Source organism: Scophthalmus maximus, chromosome 9 (genome assembly GCF_022379125.1).
Source record: "Scophthalmus maximus strain ysfricsl-2021 chromosome 9, ASM2237912v1, whole genome shotgun sequence".
NCBI classification, from domain to species: domain Eukaryota; kingdom Metazoa; phylum Chordata; class Actinopteri; order Pleuronectiformes; family Scophthalmidae; genus Scophthalmus; species Scophthalmus maximus.
In genome coordinates this window covers 14,144,897-14,165,000 of record NC_061523.1, presented here as the reverse complement: position 1 = coordinate 14,165,000, position 20,104 = coordinate 14,144,897, and the positions used below count along the sequence as shown (strand labels likewise).

Genomic DNA, 20,104 nt, shown 5'->3' with positions numbered 1-20,104 from the left:
GTATTTTACAATAAGCTTCAGTTTGATTAGGGAACTAGAGGCTCGTAATAATTGATAAGTGTCCCTGATAATTTGTGCACTCGTATTAAATATAGTATGGTGAAAACATTTCAAATACCGACAGTCAGCATTTAGAAAACTGCTTCAGCTTTAATGCAGCAAGGAATACAAAAAGATCCTCTGGCCTCTGTGCTGTTTTAATCCTCTGTATAACAGTGTTGAGCTCTCATGAAAACTGCTAAATTTAAATAAATCTGCAAATTTTATTTTGTGAAGTTGTGAAGTATTTCAAAAGGAAAGAAGATTTCAAAGAGCATCTGCAGCAAATCAGTCAGGTTCACGGGAGGAGAGTGTTGCCCAATGGTGTCGCGATCCGTGGGCGGGTGTTGTGGCAACTGAGTTGACGGAGGAACACACTCTGCTACGTCTGTCTCTTCTCTCTCCGTTGTTCCGTCTCTTTCCCCGTATGATCCCACGGCCAGATGCACCGTTGAATAACGCCAGGCGTCTTGTCAGGCAGCTCAGACAAAGCAGAAGGACCTCGCAGCTTTGCTGGAGACAGCACAGCAAAATGAAAAGGGCAAATGTAGTTGCAGCAGCGTTTGTCAGACAGGACTGTCCCGGCTCATCCACATCAACCTTGCTTCTCACCGTAGTACTATTTTCTGTCTCCACCTGTCTCTATCATTTTCATCTTATTACCTTTGTCTCTCCAAATCACTCCTTTTCACAAAGAAGTTCAGGCATGTCTCTCTTCTCCTACATGTAAGTAATATTTTGGTTATTATAATAATAGAGCAGACTTGTCAATTGGGTGTTACTGATAATATCACTAATGGCTGCACTGTATTAAATGCTGCACACTCAGGTTTAGTCTTTCCACGATGTCCGCATTCAAACAACCCGTAGTCTGACGCTGCAGCATACCTGATCCGTAATCTGTATTATTGAACAGGTTGTGTCTGTGGCAAATCTACTCTTTACTATATAGGTGTCCCCTCAGATTCCCCTTAAGCCAGTAGGTATATTGATATTGGTTTAAATGACAATGTGTAATATGAAAGTATATCCAACTCTGCAGTTTCCCTGATACGCAGCATTTTCGTGATTTTCAGATCTGTTTTTTTGGGGTTCTACGGCCCCAAACTTTACAAGTGTGGCGTCACTTTTTTATTATTTAAAAGAATTGATTGTCACTTAACGACTAAGATCGAATCTTAAAGTTCATGACTGATACAATGTGTGCTCCTGACCTCTTCCTATCTTTCGACCTCTACCCTTTAACCCCATCCAAACAGTTACGCCTCCTTCCCATGAGTTTGCCTTTCTTCCTTCTGCTCCAAATTATCCTACCACTCCACTGTCCCCACCCTCTGCCACCCCACCCCCCCCTTTTTTTTTATAAAAAGCTCTCCGCATCGCCTCTCCTCCCGCAGCTCATCCTGCTCTGTCTGTCACGCTACACTCTGTGGCCCAGCTCAACCCTCCAGCGTTCACATCCTCAAATCCATCCCCCCCCCCCCCCCCCTTGCTCCAGACCCATCAACACCACAGAGAGTTCACTTCCTGTTTTCCATCCGTCCACTGATGTGTGCACTGTACACAGTCTGCTTAGTCATGCTGTGGGCTGTTGCAGCCAAAAGCCACTAATCAAAGTCCCGTCATAGTTTGAACCAGTTATCTGATTAAAGCCTTCAGCTGATAATTAAACTGTCATCTTTCTGCACTGCTGTTTTTCCCATTAACCCTTCTTCTCTCTCTGTATGATATCTCTCTAACAATCACTCACTCACACACAAATGTAAAGCATCCATACAACACATTGTGACAATGTGCTGCTTCATATTTATATTCTGTCAGTGTCCGTCTCGTTCTCTCAATTAATAATTATGGGGCCGCTGCTGAGACCAACATTTTTATTTCTGCAGTGTTCCTTTTGACCACTAGTGTGCAGCAGCAGGCATCCTGATCCGTCAGCAGGTGACAGACCTGAGGAGATATTTATTGCTCCAGCAGGGACGTTTCGGAGCGGGCCCCCGGGCCCAGTTTAAAGCCCTGTGAAGTGCCCGGACCACTGCTCTGTGTCTGTCCCCTCAGCTCAGTGGCTCAGCGGCTGACAGCGGAGGATGGATGGCCCCCTGAGCCAAGTGCATGGCAGCTACACATTCTGTAATGCGGTAATGTAGTTCATAAATATCGACCACAGAGCTGAAATGGCAGGTATAAATCCTAACGTCCTGCGGAGGGTAATGGGAGCGATGGAGGGAAACGACCGACTACACGAAACAGATCAAACTGCTGACAACAGCCATGCAGCATGGGGTACAACGGAATAGAATAGTGTCTGTTATACCTCTCTCTCTTTCTCTTACGTCCCACCCTGCTTATTACTCCCATCTCCATCCCCTCTCCCTCCACCCATGCAGTTTCATCTCTTCGTTCACACTTCATGATCGGACCTGGAGACCAAGACACCATTTCTTTCTCTCTGGCAGACTTTTCTCTGTCTATCCCTCAGTTTTTGACTCTTGGAGAATGGGCCTGGTGGTGCAATCTTCTTCGGGCCCCTCGCTTCGGGGAGGTGGTTGCCTGATAAATGGACGTAAAGACACTGATGTTGTATTGGAGTTTGATTTAGGTTGGCTGCTGAATCTCTAGTGTCAAACAAGTGATACAATGCGTGGGCACAGCTGGAATCCAGTACACTCATAAATTTCACAGTCAGCATACCATATTCATTAGGTCAGTATGACTTAATTTCAAGATCAATCAGTCAATATAGGTTCTTTGGGTTAAGACTCTTTGATTTTTGAGATCATGTCTTTGTCACTGCAGCAGTAAAGTCCTATGGGGACAGAAAGGGTCATCAATCTGAGACAACATGCATAGTATACGTGTTCTTCTTGAAGGCTGAAGTCACAAAGGTGTATGCTTCTTTCAGTCAAGGCTCACTAGTAAGTGTGAACCTCCTGTTGAAGCTCCTCACAGGCAGAGGCCGACTGCTTCATGTGTATCAGAGGAGGAACATTGGAATCCACATCCTCTCTCGACCCTCAGAGGAAGAAGCTCTCCCGCTGATACTGTACATGGACTGCTACACACAGGAAACTGCACATGTAACTTACACGGATAAAGCAAAAAGCTTCACTCTGAAAAGGAAAAAACTAATTAAAACTTCAAATGTGATAAATAGGTTAATACATTCCACTTTTAAAAAATAATGCAACAGAAAAGTAATGGATATAACATTTGTGTGATTTTTTAGAAATCAGAAAATTGTGATTGATTGTCTGCCTCTCCAGACCTCGACAACAGCAACACAAGCAACACCACCCCGTCACCCCGTGACCCCTCTGACCCTCCCCACCCCTCGTGTGGTCACTCTTAATGGAAATTGATGCAGATGTCAAATATCTAATATATGAGTTAAACCAGGGGAGGATGGGCGAACAAATATGAGCTGTTATTGCTGAACCCAACTCCAATCCTGTGTGTGTGTGTGTGTGTGTTTGCGTGTGCGTGTGCGTGTCCGTTGTGTGTGTGTGTAATGATGTTTACTGGAAAGATGATGTAGAGTACACTACACTAGCAATTTCTGCGCTCCAGAAAAACATAATCATGGATCTTTAAATATCCATGCTGACACTAATTGGAAAATTGGGAGTATAAAATGATCTAATGCTGCAATTGTTGGTGGTTGTTATGTTTCCAAACCTCTAAATTTCCTCTCAGCTACTGATTATTAATAATACTGAATTACTTAATACTTATTAAGCTGCAAACATAAACTCAAACTTAAACTGTGCGATTCATCAGGTCTGCTTGTTGCCTTCATTCCTCTTTATTGATCAATTAAGAAAGACACCAGATCTCATCACAGTTTCCTTCTCTGCATTTATTGTCTAGACAGACAAAACTCAGGCAACACGATTTGTTGAAGAAAAAATGAAAATGAAAAACAATGTTCAAATGCATTTCCCAAAAAAATAATTTAGAAATCAATCCTGCTGGATTAAGGACAGTACAGTACACCTCTTCCGCAGCTAACATTGTAGCAGTGACAGGCGAGTGTGTTATGATGGTGACAAGTTATTATACCGCTATAATTAAATACTGAACACGCATTCAAGTAACGCTTCTGATAAAAGGCTGAGATAATCAAGAATACAGTATTGAAGAAAGATAAAGCAAGTGAAGAGTCAGACTGTTTGGATCATTTGCGCCAGGTCAGTGCGTATGAAATGCTGTAAAATATTATTGCTGCTGGTTTCCTTGGTGATGGATACTGACGAGCATGGCGTTGATGACACGAGCGTACTGTTCCTTTTTCTAAAATAAAATAAATATAAAAATAGGTGAGTAACAATAGACTTATGGTCATTGGTTTCAAGATCTGTATTTTTTCAGCACTATTATATTGACCCTCCTTCGTTTTAAACGCTAAAAGACTTTGACATTGATTTGACCAGTTTGTGTAGTCAGACTCACAGTGAGGCCCTTATCTGCAGATGCTCACTGAGGCTTCATCCATCATTGCTAGACCAATGGTGGCCATTTGATTTAGAGATAGGTTGGGAGAAAAGTGCAAAACCAAATCTGTTTAAAACGAGTCGCTGTTGGGCTCATAAACCTGTGATAGGGGTAAACCTGTGATAATTTAAGTGCAAGGGGTGATAAAATGCAAATCTTTTTTACATCTTGAATTAAAAAATAATTCGGGTTTATGGTATTTTGGGACTTTTGATTATGATTGTGAACCAGGAAGTCAATCTGTAAGTTAGTCTCTCTCCTTCGCCTTGTTCTTTGTGTGTTTAAATATTGACTGTGCATAAAGGCAAAAATAAATAAAAACTATCAATTATGAGTATAATGTAAATCATTTGTGTGTACTTAATGATGGTCAAAAATTTGACAATGTTTGTTTTATAAAAAAGAATTATCCTAAAGTTCACTGTAATGAATAGATCCTAGTTCCTGTGTGAATAACATATGAGACATAATGAACGATAAAGAGGGACGGAGGTCTGGAGGGGAGCAGGTGGTGGTCAGGGGATAAAGTGCATTGTAGTAATTTTTCCCAGTGAGAGTGCCACGTGAGGCGAACGTGTGAGTTTATGTGTTAGAATGTTATCAGAGCTCTGTTTCTGCGAGGGGACTTTAAGTTCACGTCCGGGTCATGTTGATATCAAAGTTCAGTCTCCAAGTTTCAGTTATGGTCCATGTCATCAACAATGGGCGTGTTGTAATTCTGGAACAGGGGCTGCATGAAGAGGCCGAGCGTCCCGACCACGCACACACATACAAAGATCCACAGGAAGAGACGATCAATCACCATGGCCACGTATTTCCAGTCTTCAATGATCTGTGGAGACAAAGAGAAGTTAGAAGTATTTCCATTGCCAATACTGCCAAACACAAGAGTTATGACATTACTATGATTTAATAATAAGTTTATAATATTTGGACTTTGTGGTGGCTAATATTCATCCTCTAATCTAATCACACATGAAACTCATATTTCAAGATGCAAACTGAGCTCACAATGACCATGCTAACATCCTGTTATTAGGTAGGCGTGATGTTTGCCATCTTAGTTTGCATGTTGGATAAGATGATATTTTACAACTGAAGCAGTGAAGATGCGTCATTTGTTTGCAGCTTAATTGGTCATAAAACAAGTGTTTTGCAAATTCCATGGTGGCACTACGGGAGAAGTCAGGGGATCCTCATGTTGTCAGGCTTCATCCTCTGGGGAAAAAAGACGTTCTCTGCAATTTATGACACATAAACACACATACACAGATACTTTTCTTCCTAACACTTACTCCTTCGTCATCATCCTCGCTCTTCATCTTCTCAGCGATGTAGCGCACTCCATCCACGGCGTCCTCCACATCAATGTTGCTCTTGAGCGTCATCCTCTTTCTGATCTCTGTGTTCTCCGGCAAGTCGCTGATCTTCCAGCCATAGCGCTTGGCTGACTCCTCGTTGACAAAGAAGGATGAGGAAGAATCTGCTATTCCCCCAGGGCTTCCAGTCCCCCCGTCCGCTCCATGCAGCCTCTGGTCAGAGTACGATCGCTGCTGGTGTTTTTTCCGGAACTTCTCACGGATGTTGGAGCTACCGGGTCTCCGCATGAAGAGGTAGCAGGGGAGCCGGTACAAGAAGACTCGCTTGACCCAAGGAGGCATGGTGTGGGTACTGGGGGACCGATGGTGCACGTTGAGCACACAAACACTGGTTACGATGGAGAAGGTGACCAGCACCATCGTAAACATTAGGTACTTCCCAATCAGAGGCACTGCTAAAGACGTAGGTGGCACAATCTTTGAGATTAGGAGTAAAAACACAGTCAGGGCCAGAAGCACAGAGATACAGAGAGTCATCTTCTCACCACAGTCTGACGGGAGGTAGAAAACCAGAATGGCCAAGGATGTTATCAGGATGCAGGGGATGATCAGGTTGATGGTGTAGAACAGGGGTTTTCTCTTGATAATAAAGTCATAGGTGATATCCAGGTACCTGATGTCATCAGGGTCTTCGTTCTTGCGTCCAGGCAATGAAACAATATCCCACTCGCCACTCGGTTTGAAGTCGTCGCGTGAGGCAAAGTCACTGAGAAGGATGAGATCGATCTCCGTGTGGTCGTAGGTCCAAGAGCGAAACTTAAGGGTGCAGTTCTGCTGGTCGAAGGGGAAATCACGGACTTCAATTTTGCAAGCCGACTTGTAGATGGCTGGTGGAAGCCAGTTAACCTCGCCGTTGTTGGAGACCACGGCATTCGAGTAGAAGGAGACTTCATAGGTTCCGTCCGCACTGAAGGAAGGAAGAGGTGAAAGATGTGTAAAAGAAAGGAGAAAGTCAAAGAACTAGCCACCATAGAAAGTGTTTACGAAAAGAGCCACAACTTGACCACGCATCATCATCATCATCATCACCTGGCAAAGTGTTGCAAGCCCACAATGCTGCTAGAGCGTTCTCCTAATGTCATAGAAACCACTGGAGTGTTTTGACATCTGATCAAACATCAAACTCATGCATCTATCACAGACTTCCTGTATCATATTTCATACGGCTTCTCCTGCACCTGCAGCAAAATGCAGCCTCTTGCATTTTTTTTGAACACAGTGCTGCTGTTAATCCAAAAGCCCACTGATAGTGAGAAGTGTCGGATCATAACGGCTTCACAACACACCCACATTAATTCAGTCAGTTAGGGATTACTTGTCAAGCTTAACCTGAACTTTATCTGAACGTTGATTCTTCAGCATTCCGTTTGAGAGGTTCTTCCACACCCGCAGCTTTACTCAGTGAGAACTCCGTCACTCCACGGAATCTACAGTGAGATTCAAACGTCTGAGACCATCTCCCATCCCCATTACATTCATTTTGCTGATGCTTTTGTCCAACGCGACTTACAATCATCGATTCTTTTTTTTTCTGAGAGGAAGGAAGGGAGCATTAAGGGCCCACACTGGATTTTAGCCATGCCCTGACCTGGAATCAAACCCTGACCTTCTGTACCAAGGTCAGTGGTGTAACCCACTAAGCTATACCAGCTGCATCGCCATAATCATTTGTCACATCTATGAGATTCTTCTTGAGCTAGCTCGTCCTGTCAGTGAATTTTTTTTAAAAACACATTAACGGCAGAATCTGTGCTCTAGCAATATCATCAAGAGACACTAAGCTGACTTTTAATTTACTGTACTAACCGATGGCGTGTTGAGGAAATGATTTCCTGGCTGTCACCGTGTGTCTGCAGAGGTGGCGCAAGCAACAGCTCTGTGTGTGTTGAAAGTTACAGGATGCATTTATCTTCTCAAGGGAGGAGCGCGGCTCGGGACACGTACCGACAACATGGCAACAACTTCCTGCCCTCACCTTAAATCTGCTGAGCCTGACTTTTTCTTCTTCATCTCACCGAGGCTGCAGGTGATGCATTATAGATAAGTGGCCTATCAATTATACAGCAGGTCAGGAATCCAACCATCACACTCCGTCTCTAATGCTTTGGGGCTGCTGTGAATATGCAGACCAATTAAAAATGCAGAGGCTCCACCTGCTAACTGCGACCTCTGCGCCCCCAGACTTGGCCAGAGACCTCCACCTGAAGACGTACAGTAGTGCTGATCATATCCTATCATAATGCCTCTTCTCATGTGGTCTTCAGCTGACCAGCAATCTGTGTTCGTGCAAGTTTAATGCCGACAAGCCTCCGGTATAAATGGCGGTGTAATGCTGCTGACCCAAACACAAAATCTACACATTCACACATATGTGAGCCTGTTTAAACTCAATCTCAAGCTTAAAGACTTTTTAAAAGTTTAGAAAATCAACATTTAGTAGATGTTCTTTTAGTGATAGCACATGGTATCCATCAGCAGATACACATGGCTCAGTTGCTATGGAATTTTTAAACTAATATCGTAAAAAAAAAAATCCATTTTGACACAAAATTTGAGGTTCAAAGGCTAAAAACAATCTTATCAGACAGTTTTTTTTAATTTAAATTTTACCTGTCTCTCCCCAACTTTCTATCTGCAAAATGTACTGTCTCTCGTGCTTTAAAAGATCATGATGATGTCTAGACAGTGTTAAAAAAAATGTATGGTTGTATTCATTATTCTGAAAGGGGTGAGAAGTGGGATAAAACAGGAGAGGTAAGAGGATAGAAAGAAACATTTTAGGGAAATTGGGCTTTTTATGTCTATTACAAGTCTGTTCCTCCTTTAATCACTTAGTTTCACAGACACACACATTGTGTGAAGCAGACGTACTTGTTGTAGAGGACGATGTCTGGCAGCCAGATGTGTTGTGACGGGAGTCGGACTTTCTTGATTCCCTGGTACTCTTCGGGATCCCACATTAATCTGTAGTCATTCCATACCTGATAAGGAAGAGCGCGCGCGCACGCACACACACACACACACACACACAAACTAACAAGTAAATGAATACATTCAAAAGGAACACACACCTGCACACAACAAGTGCACACACAAATACAGATGCATCCATCAAAACTGATATGCAAACAAATACATCAGTCAGTGTGTGTGCGCAACCCTTCGTGCGTGCGTGCGTGCGTTTAATTTAAGTCAGGCACTAGTTGTGCCACTATGAGGCAGTGTTTAATCATGGCCTGACCCCACGCACACACACACACACACACACACACACACATTAACAGAACATGAGGTTGAGTGGAGACACAAACCTGAGTGAGCCAACAGTTGGTGGTCATGATCTGCTCCCTCTCATTCTGAAACACAGACACACAGAGATGGTTTGTTGATGTTACAAATAAATATATCTGTGTGTGTGTGTGTGTGTCTGTGTGTGTGTGTGTGTGTGTGTGTGTGTGTGTGTGTGTGTGTGTGTGTGTGTGTGTGTGCGAGCTAGTGTGTTTTCCTCACCACGTTGATCAGCTGGGCCAGAGACACCTGGATATAGATGGTGACCTGCTGACTGTTGTTGACAGCCGGTCTGATCAGCTTGTTGTAGCGCTCCGGTGACAACAGGTGACTCACCAGCCGCTCCTCCACCTCCGCACACAAGGACGCTGCGAACACAAGCACTCGCCATCTCAAAACACATGACATTTGAAAAATTAGCTACGCACAATGGATCAGGACCACGATGCCGACACTATAACAGTCAACAGGTTAAATGAAATGTTATTATCACTTCCTCTCCCAGGCATGGTTGGTCATTCCTGATCCAACTCTTCCTTACAAGGTTATTTTATTACATTTTTTATGCTTTTTTTGGTACAGTAGCATAAAACGACAAGAACATATCCCGTGCCTCATATCAGAGTCAGAATCGTGTTAAGCACTGTCAATAGAGCAGTAATGGAAAAACTATACAATACAATTAAAATATGTAAAAATGAAAGTAAATATATATGAAAGTATATGCAACACTGATATACAGTATGAGCAAACTGTCAGTGAGAGTTGGTTGTACAGGTTGTGCAGGAGAAAATGTGCAAGTTTTACAGGTTGTTGAGGTTGATGGAGGCTACTCCAACATATTCCATTATATAAGGCCAAAATATCCTCTGGTTGGTATTTAGTCTCATCCTGATGAACACTTTGCCAGAAATGTCAGACTACAGCCTGAACAACTGCCTCAACAAAACGGGGGGGGGGGGGGGGGGGGGATACAGTGCTCTGATTATGATTTCCCTAATTTCATCATCTCAGTGTGCTTCACACTGAGATGATGTGTGCGTCTGATTATGTATGGTGACTAGACACCCGGGGTCATGTGGAGGGAAATCTCTGCATGAATATAAACCTTGGATTTGACTTGCAACCTTGTTTTCAACTTTCCAGCTGTACAGTCTGTTCGATTTAATTTCTGTCTGTTTTTTGCTCTGCTGAGTTAAAGTGAACAGACCTCAGTGGGTCTGATCGCACAGTGGGCACCTTACACATGGATGAAGACTAGAGCACCATTGAAAAATGAATATAAATGATGGTTAGATGTAGTTTAGCAGCTGTTTCATTGAGACTGTTTTTACTTTATCAGCCTTGTATGGAGCATTGCATTCTGGTTTGGTGTGTGTTGGGAATAAACCACAGTTCTTGAAGAAATTAACTGAATAAATGACAAACCCGACGGCAATGTTTTGACTCTTTCTGACTTCTGAGTATTACCGATCAGTGATAAATAATAATGAGAAAACCCACACTAACAGATGCACACACACACGCCTAGAGCATTGGTTGGTGAAGCAATGTTTAAATATCGTGCTGTGAGGTCTCAACAATTAGGTGCTGCGGTAGTCAGTAGTATACCCAGCTGCACATTCAGATGTAATGACACACACACACACACACACACACACACACACACACACACACACACACACACACACACACACACACACACACACACACACACACACACACACACACACACACACACACACACACACACACACACACACACACACACACACACACACACTGATACTTCTGACTTCCCACTCAGGCACTTTAATCTTATATATTGTATACGTTGCATGTTGATAATGCATGCAATCAGAAGTCCATATGACAATAATGAGTCGCACACACACACACTCACACACACACAGACACAAACAACTGCAGTGCTGATTTCATCCATTGTAATTTGTAATTTTGAATTAAAACTTTTTACTGTTCATCCAAAAAGATTATGGCTTCAAGTCACTTCAGATCTACATCTAAAAAAATAACAACCCCAGATTCAGGGGGACCAATGAGTCAGCAAGTAATTCCGTCAGGTGCAGGAGGAGTTCATGTTGAAGTCCAAGTGAAGGAAAAAAAAACTGTCCTCGATTATGTCGCCTACCTGAAGTGACGGCTGCTCTAAGCTGACGCACCCATGGCCTTGTAGGACCAGATCAAGTCTGTCTGCCTTTGCCAAAGCCAACAAAAAAGGATGACACACATAGTCGATTTTGGAGGAGGTCTACATCCAAAACCTCTGCCGGTAAACGACTGAATGTTATTTAAAACTAACAAAGCTGTAACGCTTTGGCAGTGTTTTAATTTCAGCTACAAAACGCACAACATTTATAAAAAAAAATTGTGCGATACAGTAAAACACTCATTTTAAAACAGATGCACAAACATTTCTGATCTGACATCGGCAATGTACTTGTGTCCCTACATCACAAAACTGTGAAGTTAGCAGCTTCACTATGAATTTTGATTATTATGGCACTTTACTTACACTGGTTTTCAGCTATGCATCCAGCTGTCATATCAATATCTGTTCAAGATTTAAAAAATAAAAATGTTTTGTGACACAGGTCGAGATCAAACTGAAAAGAAGAGGCGCTGAGCTTTAACTGCAGGAAGGATAGGTGTCTTCTACACTTGGTCAGTCCACATTGACCTACGCCAGACCTCCATCTGAGGAGCAGACAAGAAGTGTCTGACGTCTGAGCAGCTATGACATGACACTCAGCCCCGAGGGTAAATGTACTCAGAGAGCTTGGAAACGCAGCGCTCTGTCTGTCAGGATTAGACAGAGAAGACAAGACGGAGACACACGAGGAGGAGGACAGGACAATAAACACACACACACAACAAACAACGGCAACATCAGGGCGTGAGACAAAACAATCTCCAGATTAGTACAATCATCTGATGAGATGAAATGGGATCATGCCGTATTATAGCGATGATTCATGGGACATCGCAGCGATTCAAGATTATTCCAAACGGACTCACGGCCCGGCGACAACTCATTGTTTGTGTGCAATAAGGGTGAAAAGTTCTGCATAATGATATGCAGGTTTCTTGTCCTTTTTAAAAGAACAAAGGGTTTGAGGTTGGTTTTTTTGGCAACCTGAGAGTTGAAGCGACACTTTCTAATAAATCTCATTGGTCTCGCTCATTGTGTGGTTTTCAGCTCCACTTGTCTTTGTGCTTTGATAATTGTATTGAGTGCTTGATAAAGATGAGGGGATATGGAACCACAGAGCAGTGACCAACAGATGAGGGGCCATACAATTCACAGTAAACAAAAAGTAGCAATGAAAAAATGTACTTCAACTTAGGGGTCAGTTCACTGCTTTTATAAATAAAGGTAAATTTACTTGTCACAAGGAGTACTACACCGCCTTACATTTAAAAATAAACATTTGAATAGTGTAATCCTATTATGTCACTAAATACTTGGAATAGCTATTTGCATAGAGTAGATATTGCTGATCTGTTGGTTGGTCGGTTGGTTGGTCGGTTGGTTAATAATGGCTTGGTTTTATTCAGAGAAACGAAGCAAAGGGACTCCTGTGTAAATACAGTAGATTCTGTTTTGATCACTAATATTTAACGGTGTTCTGTTCCTGTACTGTGTTCCCTACTGTTGTGGCTCCTCACTTCTGCTCTGTGATTTCTGCCTTGGAGAAATAATAGACGTCAGAGGTGCAATAAACTGTGAAAGACAAACGACTCCATGTGACCGCTGGAAAGGACTGAGGGTGGCGGGGGAAGCACAGTATAGACGATATGAAGTGATGTAAGGTATATGCTAAAACGGTAGATGAGGCTAAAATGAGATGTGTATGAGGCTAATGTAAGTAGCATTAGGGAGTCTACCATCAGCATGTCTCATCACACATGTATGCACACACACACACACTCACACACACACACACTACACACTTGTCTGCCTCGCTGCACTCTCCGCACCTCAATAATTCATCCCCGCTAAAATAAAAATGCCATCATCCTACAAGCACAGAGCCTCAAACACAATTAAAGATTATTCTCCAAGTCGTCCCCAACCAGATAGAATCAACATGAAGTCTCCATCACAACATATTGAAAGTGATATATGTGAAAACAAACAAACAAAAACCTTTAAGACACTCCGCTGTGTTTGAGTCGTGCAGATAGTTTGACGGGCCGTGACATCGGTCCGGAGGACAAGAACAAAGAACGGAAAAACAACAACATCCAAATTCGGCTTCCTGTCGGCTCTTTTCTAAGGGAAGTGAATTATTCAGTGTTTTACCATCTGCCGTGGCCTTTCTGAGACTGAAACGGTTTAGGATTCAGCCGTTTTTTTAGGATTTACTCCGGACACTGTCAGCAGCAGTTATGTTATAAAAGACGCCCATGTGCCATTCAGTTCCAAGTTACAACAAGACACGTCACATTGCTCACAGTGCCTGTGATGGGGGGTTGTTGGCTGCCCTCAAACTGTCCATCATCACAGACAGTCTATCTGTCCGTGAGGATGAAATCAACTATTCTTTTACTACGATGATTTAAAAAAAAATCTGTATCAACGTCTGCCTTGTATCTGTCTGTCCTGCCTTGCTCTTTTAGAAAAGTGACTTCGGCTCCCTCAGTTTTACTCTCATAAGTTACTGCTACTTAGATTTACACTATTTTCTTCTGAACAAATCTGATGCATCTCTCTCTTCGCCTCTCTCTCTCTCTCTCTCTCTCTCATCCAAACAAGTGAGCCAGCACAATGACTAAAAGTTAACTATGATGAATGTTGAGTCACTGACACAGTGTCCTCTTGACCGAACACACATCTGCAGTTATGCAAAAGCAGTTTATGAACTGCAACAACCCCAGAATGACCCCAGGACGACATTTTGAACGGCATACGTTGTGCCCACCCACACGCGGAGATAAGTTTCACCCGAGGGCTGCAGAAGAGAAGAGTCGGGGGTCGTGTGAGGGTTTCGTGCAACATGCTTAATGCAGATAGCGTGCAATCCCTCCCCCCTTCCCGCCTCCTAGGCATTGTGCAAACATTTAATGAGCAAAACATCTCATCTGGGCAAGCTGTTGCACACATTAGCACGTTTACTACAGCATGCAGTCGATTCCGAGAGAGACGGGAGGACAGGGGACAGAGAAGAAGTGCCTGATGAGGAACTGAATGTGTCCGATGAGTTACGACATGAGAGACGGAGTGAGTCCGAAACCCCAGAAGATGAAGTTGACATGCAGGAAGAGTCCAGAGAGTGGCAGAGAAAGTGAAAAGGGTGGAGGAGTGAGGCAGGGAGAAGAGAGAAAAAGAAAAGGATTTAGTCTTTCTACAGTTACAGCCAGGGTAAGGTTTGATTGGCCTCACAGCCACAAACACGCAGGGCCTCGGCTGCAGAAGGAACCCAGGTGACAATGAGAGTACAGTCTGTTAGCTACTGTAGCATGGAAGGGAATAAAAAGTCAAGGAAAGGGACGGTGAAAGAGAAGGTGGGAACAATCAGAGGGCGAGGTCCACAACTGATAACTTGACCTGGAGAACAAATCGGATATTTATATGACGCCTGGCAGTTCATAGTATTGCAGATGTCAAGTTTAGATGCAAAGGCATATAGTGATGAATTGTATAATGATAATTCTGAGGGCAGGATTGAAAAGGGTGAGTTGAAAGGTCATAAGGGCAAATCAACAAACAAGTAAAGAGAGAGAAACAATTCAAACAGACTTTTAACAGCATAGTGTTTTCCACAAATGAACATAAAAACACCTAACTAACTGTACATAGATGTGGAGAGGTTTTTTCTGTACAATAATCATCGACTTTCCTATTTCTCAACTAAGAAAGAAAAACTTCTTAAATGTATTGGGACACTTTAAAGTAACGCTGTTCCGCCATTCATATTTCCGTTGCCTGCGAACAACATGCCTTCAATTAATATGAAAACACTGCGACTACACGAACGCTGCTGAAAAGCACTGGGGATGAAACACACTGGAGCCGTTTAAAACACTCTGGCACGATGGGCACTGGGGTCTTGCCCCGTTGTGGCACCGGGCACAGTGAGATCCCACCTCAGCACCATGGACAGCTCCTGATTGGCTCGTTCCTCCCCAACAGTGTCTCCTCCTCGTCAGCTGCTTCAATTGAAACAAAGGGGGAAACGATTTCTCTGCTGCGCATCATCTGCTATGTTGAGGTTCTCCGTGGGGACACAGTCCATTTGGATTTGTAATTGTCTTCAGAGGGCCTTGGCACACACACTGCAGGCCATTAGGCACAGTGAGGGGCCGCAGATTTACCATTATTAGACTTCATCAAGTGCATTTAAACGCCCCCTGTGTGTGTGTGTGTGTGTGTGTGTGTGTGTGTGTGTGCGCGTGTGTTTGCAAACAAAGCCACACAAGGCAACCGCGTAATGAGCCACGAGAAGATCCACAGTGCCAACCCACTGATATTGGATGCTGTGGTCAAAGTAGGACCGCTGTGAAGTGTGTGTGCAACAGCAAATATCACAATTCCGTTTCCACTCCGTGGTTTGGTTGTGTGAAGAGGAACAAGTTAGTTAGTTGAGGCGTGCGTGATCACGTGTCTGACGGCACACTGGCTCTCCCCACTGTCCCCTGCTGCGTGTAAGGAGGAAAAAAAATGTTGCATGTACAGTTTGCCCAAAATTTAAATCCCCAATGCACACAGAGAATATTGCATTGTAATATGAGCAGTGCTATTGCGTTTTTTTTGGTTTATAAAGCACGTATTGGATAAATTCAAATTCCTAACCTTGAATATAGACTTTCCAAGAGCTGTTATATGAATTGAGATGGACAGAGCTCAGGGAGGGAGAGAGAGAGAGAGAGAGAGAGAGAGATCTACAATGGACAGCCCACGACCGGACGAATATTAAGCCCCTCAAAGTCGAATGCCCCCCTGTCCCGTTCCGTTCCGGGAGGATTTGAAAAAGGATGACTTACTTGCCACGCTGAGAACCAGTAGAGCCACCGCTGCCTTCACCGGGACTGCCATCGCGTCCTCCCCTCCAGTGCGACGGAAACTTGCAGATGGAGATTGTTCTTCGCGCGTGTTTTTTTGTTGTTTCTTTCTCTCTGCCCCTCGATATGTGGAGTGAGAAAGGGAGTGGAAATTTAAAAAGAGGAAGAAGGAGAAGAAGAAGAAGAAGAAGGAAAACAGGTTGGACTATAGCGGTTTCATTGCAAGGGATCCCGCCGACGACGAGCGGGCAGTGAGGCTGTGAGGCAGGGAGAGAGGAGCAGAGAGGGATGGGGAGGCTGACCCCACCGCTGGTCCTGAAGCTGTGCGCGCAGCCCACACCGTCCACAGAGGACAGAGCCTCCTTTAACTCCTCCAGAGCGATACAAACAGCCTTCCTTCTCTCTCCTCGGATAGATGGCTCAGGAGCTCGTGGGGTTATGCGCCAACCCGGTCATCAGCGCAGCGGCCATTCTTCAGATAAAAGATTTACGCGCCGCGGTCCTCACATCGCCCTGCCCGCCCAGTGCGCTCCCCCGTCGGGCGTCACTTTCACTCTCTGCCGTCTTGATCGATACAGTCTGACATGTGTGACAACAAACAGGAAGCCCCCCCCCCAGGAAGACGTCTACTACGCTGAGGCACTGGGACCGACTTCATCCTCTCCAGTCAAAGGAAAATCCCTCCATTGAAAAAATGTCACGCTCATCAAAAGACTCTTTTAGGAAGCTCTGGAGGGCGCAGCTACAGGAAGTCGACTGTAGCCACATCTACAATGAGAAAACTTAATCTGTTCATTTAGAAGAAATTGAAAAATCGTTAATTCCAGAGAGTGAACTTGCGTGGAGGCATGTCTGGTACAGCAACTCAGCAGAGGCCAAGATTACGATGTGCATTAAGCACATCGTGGTGGAGCTCCCTGAGGATGGTGTGAGGGGATGTGGGGGTCATGACGTGGTCTACAGGAAGCGTGGAAGCCTTTAGGTCTTGACAGCCCGCCATTTAGAATCAAACAAATCGACTAAATGCAGTTGTTTATTGATCGCTGCGGGGGCATTCGTCCACATGTGTCCACAGCATCATTACCATGAGTGGGGGTCAAAGGTCAGGTTAAAGCTACAGGATAACACGAGATAACACAAGAGCCAGGACTGTCTGCAGCAGCGACACTTAAAGGGACAAGAAAGCAGATGATACACTTAGACGGGCGTCATAATAACAACCCCAGCAACAGCCCAATAACTGTAATTGTAGGCTTATCAAATCGGCCTTCATAAGTTTCACCTCTACTAAAGTCTACAAGTCTTTGTGTCTGTTATGGAAAGTCAAACTCCTGAATGTGACTCAGAAATAAAGAAGCCATGACGAGCAATACTTTTTTGATTGCACACTCGTGGTGTGGTGAGGCAGTCTCACAGGTCATGGGTCTGATGTGCGATTTTGTTTTTTCCTGTCATAGGCTACCTTAGGGGACAAAATTCAGTTTAAATCCAGTCAATTGGTTACATCTTGTCCAATTCAGGACAAAAGATGTGTAAAAGGTGACTTCTGGTTATGTAAGTAATGGTTAGATTTGATTAAAAATGCAGCTAACTGGATAAGTGCCATGGAGGCACAGGTGCACAAGGAATGAGTTAAAAAATACCTTAAAATTATTATTTATAAAGCCAAATATGGTTTGTAAAAAGAAAAAAATTGGACAATGTAAAAATGTCAGAAGACATTTAAAGTAACGCAAACTCAGGAGAGGTAGAGGAGAATTGTTTTTTTTTTAATCAAATTTCCTGGTTTTGCACAGGCTCCAGGAAATTAATGCAAGTCTTAATAATAATAATAATAATAATAAATTTCATTTATAGAGCACTTTTCATTGCTAAAAGCAATCTCAAAGTGCTCTATGTAAAGTGTATAATTAAGTAATAAGTAAGTTTCCTCACTGGTATTTTGTTCTGTTGATCCTTATTTTGTTCCTTGTATTTTTTGTATTATTATTTGTGGGTTACTGGTGAAGCAAACACATGGTGCTTAGAATTCGTAAATGAATATTTGTAGAATTTGCCTGAATAAATGTGTTTCCCAAAATGTCAATTCATTAATTTAAGTCCCACACAGCACGGTTCCTGAAAGTTGAATGAATGAGTAAAACAACCAACTTCTGAATATGCTTGTGACCCCTCGAGCATGTGCAATCGATAGATGATGCAGGAACACACAGTCCAATCCTCACCCTTGACCTAACCCCCTCACTCACACACTCTATAAAATGAACCCCTTGTCACAGCTCCAGATGCAACCAAATCACATTACCTTCCGATCGCTCCCCATTACAACCACACTTGGGCAACATGCGAGCAGCCCCCTCCCACCGTCCCCGCCCGTCCCTCCTAATGAACATTATCTCTGCCTCCAAAAAGCAGGGGAGAGCAGCAGAGGGAGGCTAAATTAAATCAGAGCTACTTAGAGCTCGCTGTGGGGTCTGCTGGGACTTCGAAGAGCCAGCCCGCAAACACACACTCACGCACAACTTTAAAGGATAAACACAGATTCATTAAAGCACATGTAAGGACACAACATCTCAGCTGCTTTTCCCCAGTCTGAAACAGTTCCATAACCTAGTCCATACTGGTTTGCATTGCAGCATTGTGCTGACAAATCAAAGTCAAAACAAACATAAAGGTGTTGTTCCTCTGTACCTGTGTGTGTGTATGTCGTCTATCCTCTCTGTGCACACACACACAAACACACACTCTGCATTCCGTCTCCTCCTCCACTCAGTCCTTGGGCTTCTAGCAGACACACAGCATCTGCATACGTTTCCCAACAGCGGTTATCATCGCATTGAATATCATTTGAGTGGATTAAGTTTGTTTGGTTTACCCCTCTCCAAAGAGCCCCCCCCCGTGCTCCAACAGTGCGTTTTATTTGCCTGCAGGCAGCACAGTCAGAGACAGTGTGCCCCGGTGAAGTGGCCGATTCCCCCGCTGCTTCAGTATTATCATAAATTCATTTCACTGGGGGACATTTGTGTCTGGGACTGACAGTATGAGACGGGACTTTCTAGGTTCCTGACTGGTAGCCTGTCACAGCTGGTCATAGTCCCACTCCAGTGGAACGGAATCGGTACGATGGGACCTCCCGGACGTGTAGCGATGAATGCATCTCCTCTATCTTTATCTCTGTCTAATCTTGCTGTTGCTGCTCTGTGTTCCTCACCGTCATGGATTTGCCTTCAGTCCCTCTTTGTACTCTAAGTTTTACTACTTCTCCTTTTGTTCTATCAATGTGCTTTTTCTCCCTTTTCCACCGCCTTTTATCTCCCCTCCGTTGTCCTCTTTCTACTTCTTACACTTTCTTCTTGAGTCCTCCATACACCCTGTCTTTCTCCTCTCATCTCTCCTAAACCAAACAGGCATATAAACCCCTGCTGGGCTCCCAGTGGGTGGGAGAAAATGTTAGAAAAAATGTAGGAATCTTATCATGGCTGAACTCAATTAAATGTTCTGACGGAGCCCACAGCATCAGAGCATGTCTGCAAACTGCTTCTGAGAGTCCCTGCTGCTCCGCCATATCCGGCTTGATTTGGCTCTCTGTAATGTTTAAAAGCAAAGTGGATTTCTGTGAGAGCCTCAGGTTTGCCCCCAAATCTTTTGGAAGTCCCAGTTTCAGGAGTTCATAAACAGTAGGCATACTGTCCTTATCTGAATACTATTGACCTAAGCAGTTTTACTGGAAACCATTAGAGGCTGCGTAACCTTTGTTGATGTGGAAAATCCAACTCGGAGCAATATGTTTTCAACCATACGAATACCAGTATGTAGGTTTATCAAATTTTAAAATGTCCATACAGGGCTCAGGGTGTGCAGGATGGTGTGTACATGCATGG

The 20,104-nt window shown here is 43.8% G+C and overlaps 1 protein-coding gene across 1 annotated transcript; it reads right to left on the bottom strand.

Moving 5' to 3' along the window:
* Positions 1-3,510: 3,510 nt before the first annotated feature.
* LOC118319560 (neuronal acetylcholine receptor subunit beta-2-like) lies at positions 3,511-17,045 on the bottom strand. The gene is made up of 6 exons (XM_035650026.2): positions 16,206-17,045; positions 9,420-9,565; positions 9,221-9,265; positions 8,781-8,890; positions 5,826-6,816; positions 3,511-5,362 (listed from the first exon to the last, which is right to left on the bottom strand). Exons 1-6 carry the CDS (start codon positions 16,255-16,257, stop codon positions 5,207-5,209), a joined length of 1,500 nt encoding a protein of 499 aa, XP_035505919.1. The 5' UTR covers positions 16,258-17,045; the 3' UTR covers positions 3,511-5,206.
* Positions 17,046-20,104: the final 3,059 nt, after the last annotated feature.